The sequence below is a fragment of the Centroberyx gerrardi genome, chromosome 20 (assembly GCF_048128805.1).
Source record: "Centroberyx gerrardi isolate f3 chromosome 20, fCenGer3.hap1.cur.20231027, whole genome shotgun sequence".
In the NCBI taxonomy this organism is placed as follows: domain Eukaryota; kingdom Metazoa; phylum Chordata; class Actinopteri; order Beryciformes; family Berycidae; genus Centroberyx; species Centroberyx gerrardi.
In genome coordinates this window covers 23,412,165-23,419,664 of record NC_136016.1, presented here as the reverse complement: position 1 = coordinate 23,419,664, position 7,500 = coordinate 23,412,165, and the positions used below count along the sequence as shown (strand labels likewise).

Below are 7,500 nucleotides of genomic sequence, written 5' to 3'. Positions count from 1 at the left end.
GAGGGATCACAGGGATCAGTAATGTTTAATCTAATCTAATCAAGGCATTGTGGATGTAGCAGGAACTGTTCTGAATATAGTTCGATGGTGATGAAGGCCATTATATTGTGATTGTCAGCTGTAATATATTCTCTATCTAGACTGGATGAAACCTGCTACTGCTGAGAGAGAGGGAGAGAGAGAGAGAGAGAGAGAGGGACAGAGAGAGTGAGACAGAGAGTGAGACAGAGAGAGAGAGACAAAGAGAGAGACAGAGAGAGAGACACAGAGAGTGAGACAGAGAGAGAGAGAGTCTTGTAATTTACTTTTTTGGTGAATCCACTTTCCCTCAACCTGCCTCATCTACTTCTACTGCAGTTAGAGAGATTTCCTACATTTCCCAGAATGCCTTTCGACAGCCCTCAGAGAAGGGGGTTCTCTGTATAGGTGTAGGTGGAGAAAGCGATAGTTATAGTTTCACACGCTACTGATGACAGATCAGATGTTTTACATCCTGAAACATTTTCTCATTTTCCCATTGTAGCTGCTGGAAATATTTTTTTCAAACCCATGATCTGATTATTTTTTGAGAGACAGATTTTATTGAACTATGAATTAACACATTTGCATTGCATACTGGCAAATAAACACTCAATTTGTAGCACTAAGATCTGTTCCTGTACCTTATTTCACACTCCTGGAAACTGGCAACAGGCCATATAGAAAAGGATTGGTGCTCCCTCTCTCCCCTCTTCCTATTCCCCTCCCACCCTCTCCCTCTCCCTCCTCTTCCTCCTCTCCCTCCTCTTCCTCCTCTTCCTCACCCCTTATCCTTGGCGTGGACGTCGGCTCCGTGCTGCAGGAGGAACTGGACGACGGACAGACGGTTGTAGCCGGCGGCGAAGTGCAGCGGCGTCGACTGTCGACCCTCCACATCCCTGCAGTTCACATTCTGCACCGTACACAGCTTCTACAGAGGGGCGAGAGACATAGACACACATGGGGAGGAGGGAGAGAGAGAGAGAGGGAGAAAGAGAGGGAGAGAAGAGAGAGCAAGGGAAAAAGAAAGAGGGAGATTGAGAGAAAGAGAGACTGAAACTTTGCATTTAAAAGGGACAACCCAGCTTAAAAATATACTGTTTTTATTTAGTATCACTTGTGTCTACTATCTTCATCATCCACCAAGAATTTAACTAAAAAGAGCATAGCTAAACTTCAATAATTGCAGTAAATGAAGCTTGTTTTGGGCCATTTTCTATTGTGATATGGTCCAGAGGGGCTGTGTGGGCGTTACCCTTGCCCGTAGTCTGTGGGCGTGGCCTGAGTTGACTGACATGCCTGTTCAAACTCAACATTTGGCAGCTGGTATCTGACGTCACCTGAAAGCCAGCTATCTTCCTGTAAGTGTTCGTTACCTTGACGGTTTCCAGATCTCCAGTTTTGGAAGCTTCCAGCAGCTGCCTGACGATGTCCGAGTTCCCAATCAGCACTCCTTCTGCAGAGAGAAGAGATCCAGCTGAAGAAAGTGTCAGCATCACTGAACCAAATGATGGTACATTGTAAAGGATAGTAGGGAAGACTTGCAGGAACATGAAGAGGCCACACACACACACACACACACACACACACCCAAATGATCATCACCGTGTTGGTTTGCAGCAATATTACTTTTCTGAGTATCTAGTAGTGTAACAAAATACTTTTTCAATTTCAGTGATAATATTACAGTTACCAATAAAAAAATAAGTTTATCACCCCCTCTATATATCAGACTGTTGCTGAAATATCCAAATACTACATCTTATGTCCATCTTATGTCATCGTCCTCTCAGTCCAGATGAGAAATGGCAATAAGTATTCCCACTACTTTGATGAGAAATGGTAGTGAATGTGAGTTTAGAAAGTCACATGTATTAGATAAAACCATTTACTTTGATAAAATCATAGAACTTTGACTTTCTCCAGTAAAAGGATGACAAGAACATCGGACATGAATGCTGTTTGGCTTCGATCCTGATCGTTCACAGGAGAGGAACTGACTGATTCAGATTTTTGAGAGGAAGAGAGGATGCAATTGCTAATTTTAAGCGCCTAAATTATTGCTCCCAGGGAGTAATGGGTAGCACATTAGTTTTGACACAATTAACGAGTAACACATGACTTTTTGTGAGTAAGGAGCCCACTGTGATCATCCCCAGCACACCTTGCAGTATCTCCTGCACGCTCTCGTTGCCCAGCTGTGAAGGAGAGAGTCCCTGCAGCGACATGAGCAGCGGGTCGCAGCCGGAGCTGAGCAGCAGGCGGCAGGTCTGCAGGTGGCCGCAGCGAGCGGCGCGGTGCAGCGCCGTCTGGCCCAGGCTGTCCACCGCGTTCACCTGGAGGGACGTCAGAACCAGGGATTAGCCTCCGTGTACTCCAAACAGCTCTCACAGCTCTGGGCCACAGAGCCGTGGGCTTCAAGAGGCAACTGCAGTTTTACGCCCTTTTATGACGTACGACCAGGTGTTAAAGGATAAAAACATTCTAACTTTCACAAAAGAACCACAACGCTTCAAACATGTTTTCAGTAGCTGCAGTTTAGTCTGTGCTGACCTTGGCTTCGTGTTTCACCAGAACCTCGATGACATCGTTGTGGGACTTCTCCGACGCCAGGTGGAGGGGGGTCAGCAGGCTGGGGGACACAGTGATGTCATAATACATTTAGAACGCTCAGACGGAACCCACATAGAATGCTCAGATGGCGCACAGTGACGTCACAACCCACTTAGAACACTCAGATTGAACACAGTGACATCACAACCCACTTAGAACGTTGAGACGGAATCCACTGATCTCACAATATGCTATAGAAACACTGACCAGGAACACAGTGACATCACAACACAGAACGCTCAGATGGATCTCAGTGACGTCACATTTCATTTAGAATGCTCAGACGGAAAACAGCGACGTCACAATATACTTTAGAACGCACAGACGGAACACAGTGACATCACAATCCACTTAGAATGCTCAGACGGAACCCAGTGACATCACAATCCACTTAGAACACACAGACGGAACCCAGTGACATCACAATCCACTTATAATACTCAGGCAAAACAAAAACACATCAAAATCTGCTTTGAATGCTCTGATGGAAACCAATGAAATCAAATCACAATCACAATACACTTGGAATGTTGGGACAGAACAGTGACATCACAGTCCATTGAGAATGCTCGACAGAACCCGGTGACATCACAGTCCGCTAAGAGAGCTCAAAGGAAACCCAGTGACACTTACAAAGCTGAGATGGAACACAATGACATCATTATATACACTTAAAAAGTTCAGAAAGACTCTTCAGCCACTAAACTCTCTCATTCAATTAACCATCGACATTTGTTGACTATTACTCTCATTTCATTATCGCTAATTTTGGGAAGCTAGTTACAAACGGGTGGTCGCCTCTACATGTGGTGCAGGCTACAACCCTCCTACAGTGTTTTATCTTTTTTTTTTATGCCAACTAAACTAAAAGAAAAGTAAACATCAGACTGGACAGAACTCACTCTTTCGTCTTCTCGTTGACGTTGGCTCCCTTCCTCAGCAGGAGTTCACACACTTGTTTCCTCTTCGGGTATGGAGAGGTGGACGCACAGTGCTGATGCATAAACACACACACACACACACACACACACACACACATTTAGTTGAGTGTTTTAGTAAATTTTGTGTGTAAACATCTACTGCTGCTATGTTGCACACCCTCTTAATGCATGTTAATGTGAATGTGAATAGAAACACATTTTTGTGTATTTATGCTGTACTTCCCACATAGTTTTTTTCTTTCTATTCACATATTCCTCTCATTTGCATAGATATTGAAAGCTAATGGCAAAGCAGTAGTATTTGCATGGTGCTATATTAGAAGAATGAAGAAATTCCCACACACTCTTGCTATGTACACAGTTCTTTAGTTGAACGCCTTCTCTATATTCCTACACAACCACACAGATCCTATCCTCATCCTGTTTTTCTTCTCCAAACATGGTAATACATTATCTCTTCACTAGTTGTTTCTGTTGGATCTCTGATTTAATTAGCTGGCTGACTCGTTCTACTGTGAAAATGTCACTTTTAAATTTCTGTCCTTTACAGGCCACCGTAAGCTGTGAAGAGACCTGTCACTGTAGTTTAAAGTCGGTTAATCGATAAATTAGTTAATTTCCCTTTAAGAGAAGTGCTATACAAATATAGCTATTGTTATTATTAATACTGTTACTAGTATTATTGTTATTATTATACTGTACCTCAACTTTTCTAACTACAGCGCAGTTAAGTAGGAAAACACTGACTTCAATATTCTGTTTTTTCCTCTCTCAATAATGTATAAACACACAAACACACACACACACACACACACACACACACGGCCTCACCAGTGCAGTCTCGTGTGTGTGTGGGTGTTTGAAGGTGATGGTCTCCAGGGTCAGGTGTTTCTTGACTCGCGCCACGTCGGCCTCCCTGGCCGCCTGCAGCAGGGCGTGGCCTCTGAACTCATCTGCCAGGGGTCAAAGGTCAAAGGTCAAAGGTCAATTAACTGTTTCTGTTATGGGGCGGTTCAGCGGTCTAAGGGGCGTACCATGTAAACGCGAGGTCCTGGGTTCCCAAGACCTTTGCCGCATGTCATCCCACTCTCTCTCCCAATCTTTCCTGTCTCTCTCTATTTGAACTGTGTAATAAAAAAGGCAAAAATGCCATAAAAACGAAAAATACATAGCCATAGACCAGAGAGGGAAAGAGGACGTACAGGCCAGCCGCTCCCTCAGCTGCGTGGTGGGAGCCAGGTCGATGGAGCTCTTGTTGTGGCAGTTGAGGAAGGTGGGATCGGCTCCGTAGCTCAGCAGGAGGGAACAAACCTGCAGAAACAGGTTCCACAAAGGAGTTAAAGGACTCTAAGCTACTAAGTACTACTACTGCTACTACTGCAGTGTAGAAGAATTATTTGCATGTTTCAGTATTGAATATTAACCTAAGGTAACACTATTTTTCCTCATAACGGAAAAGAAATACAAACTGAACAGGTGAAATCATTTACAGTAATTGTACTACTTTCACTGTCATCTTACTGAGCTAACAGGTAAAGAGCAGCGTACCTCAACACGGTTCTTGGAAGCGGCCTCATGTAGAGGAGTGAACTGCCACAAGTCCATCGCATTAACACAGGCTCCATGCTGAACAGAGAGAGAGAGGGAGAGAGAGAGACAGAGAGAGAGAGAGAGAGAGAGAGAGAGAGACATTAGTAGAGTAAATGGTACTTGTCTATTTGAAATTCAAGCAGGGTAACAGTAAACATGTCGTCCCTCACGAATGTCTCAGTATAGGCTGATCAGTGACAAACATGTCACTTGTTGTTTTGACCTGTAACTGTAGCGCCCCCTTTGGGCCGTTCAGTGTAACTCTGATGCTGGAACACACAGTTTTGAGATGCATGATTCACACAAATTTTGTCACAATCCAATCAGTGGTGTGTGTGATTTCACACGGAAACTGATCCATACTCCCACCCACCCCCCCCCCCCACCCCCACACACACAAGCCCAATTTCATCACTGGAGACAAAAACCAACACACCCAGAGTGTGTGGAGAAGCCTACCTTCACCAGCAGCTCAGTGACTTCATAGTGACCGTATGAACAGGCGTTATGAAGAGGAACCAGATCACTGAAACACAGAGAACACATCATATACTGCTACTGCTATTAGTACTACTACTACTGCTACTGCTATTAGTACTACTACTACTGCTACTGCTATTAGTACTACTACTACTACTACTACTACTGCTACTGCTATTAGTACTACTACTACTACTACTACTACTTCTACAAATACTACTACTACTACTACTGCTACTGCTACTGCTACTGTTACTGCTACTAATAATAAAACCATTAATTTCCTCACCAAAAAAAAAAAAAAAAATATCAACAGCATACTCCAGTGATTCCCAGTCCTGATCCTCCAGACTCAGAGTCCTGCAGGTTTTCTCTCCTACCAGTTAATTGTAGTTAATTATCTTCACCTGTCGTTCCAGGTGTAAATCAGTTCCCGTTTAGTCGGCTGGAATGAAACCCAGCAGGAGTCTGAGGAGCAGGACTGAAAACCACTGGCACACTCAAAACACAGAATAAACACAGAAATCACACGGGATCTTAGAAGTACTTGCTGTTGCTGAATTAATAAACATATCCTCTAGAAGTTTATTTTTTTAAAAGGGGTTTAATAGGGGTAGTAGGGGTTTTAATAGGTTTCAAGCACCCAAAGGGTCATGAAACTCCCTCAACACATAAATGATCTTGGAAACTTTAAATTCAAGCACGACAAAACACACACACACACACACACACACACACACTCTTACCCCTTGTCCTTGGCGTGTACGTCAGCACCGTGCTGCAGTAACAGCTGCACAGTCTTGACGCGGTTGTAGCCCGCAGCCAGGTGTAACGGAGTCGACTGGAACAACAAACAACAAATACTGACTTATCACATACAGTCTTTGGTTCTAGTGTTGCTGTTCCATTTGTTGTATGTATGGTTTAGTATGGTCATAGAAAAAAAAAGGGGATCCACTCCAAAAACTACTTAGCCATCAGGAGTGTGTGACTTCTGACATGACGTTCTCTCTTGCATAAAGATAGATAAAGAGAGAGACATGCTAGTTCTGGTTGACAGTTTACCTTTCGCCCGTCGCTGGCGTGACAGTTGACGTTGAGCGGCGTCAGCAGAGCCATCAGCTTCTCCTCGTTTCCACTCCTGTGGGGAAACCAGCAGCATGTTACCCAGGCTGGGGTTAGATAATAAAGTCTAAATCTACAACAAGCAGCTAGAAGCAGAGAGCAGCTGAGTCAGCTTGTTGTGGTGTGGCTGTAGATCCATTCAGTAACGTTCTCAGTAAAAGTGAATAGTGTGATAAGGTGGATTTGGTTACTGTGACACAGTAAACTGTCTTGTCTTTAGCCCTAGTCTCTACTCCAAAACACTCTGAGTTGTAGCTTGAGAAGAGTCAGCTCAGTTAACCTGAACAAACTGTTAGCTAGCTAACTAGCCAGCAGGCTCATTTGGAAAAGTATCTACTGTACCTCGCACTTTCCAGAAGTTCATCTTTCCTGTATTCACCTGTGAGGAAAGACAGAAAAATCAGTCAGTGTAGCTTTGCCAAAGATAATAGACCTTTTCTGTCAATATTTTCATATCGCTGTTGTAAAAACCTTGTATCTCCAAAATCAACTTTTCAGGCACTAAGAAAAGTCTTCTTTTCAGCTTGACGACCATGTTGTATTTCTGAATGATAGAGGAGTGTGTGATTCTTCAGTTAAAGTTAAAGCTGCATTGTGTAATTTTGGAAGGAAAAAACACCTCTATGACTTCTTCTGTGGTTCTATTTAGAACTCTCTACTGTAGATATGTATTAGAAACAAAATTGCCCGCTCCGCACATATGAACAACACAGTGAAACAGCAGCTTTCTACC

The 7,500-nt window shown here is 43.6% G+C and overlaps 1 protein-coding gene across 1 annotated transcript in view; it reads right to left on the bottom strand.

Moving 5' to 3' along the window:
- LOC139915514 (poly [ADP-ribose] polymerase tankyrase-2-like) overlaps positions 1-7,500 on the bottom strand; it is a 25,775-nt gene that overhangs the window by 12,710 nt on the left and 5,565 nt on the right. The window contains exons 4-15 of the mRNA XM_078290657.1: positions 7,110-7,161; positions 6,708-6,783; positions 6,389-6,483; positions 5,622-5,688; positions 5,121-5,198; positions 4,775-4,883; positions 4,404-4,525; positions 3,534-3,625; positions 2,572-2,650; positions 2,183-2,354; positions 1,395-1,471; positions 804-949 (exon numbers count right to left, since the gene is read on the bottom strand). Of these exons, the coding sequence (XP_078146783.1) occupies positions 804-949; positions 1,395-1,471; positions 2,183-2,354; positions 2,572-2,650; positions 3,534-3,625; positions 4,404-4,525; positions 4,775-4,883; positions 5,121-5,198; positions 5,622-5,688; positions 6,389-6,483; positions 6,708-6,783; positions 7,110-7,161 (1,165 nt within the window). The remainder of the gene's footprint in view (positions 1-803; positions 950-1,394; positions 1,472-2,182; positions 2,355-2,571; positions 2,651-3,533; positions 3,626-4,403; positions 4,526-4,774; positions 4,884-5,120; positions 5,199-5,621; positions 5,689-6,388; positions 6,484-6,707; positions 6,784-7,109; positions 7,162-7,500) is intronic.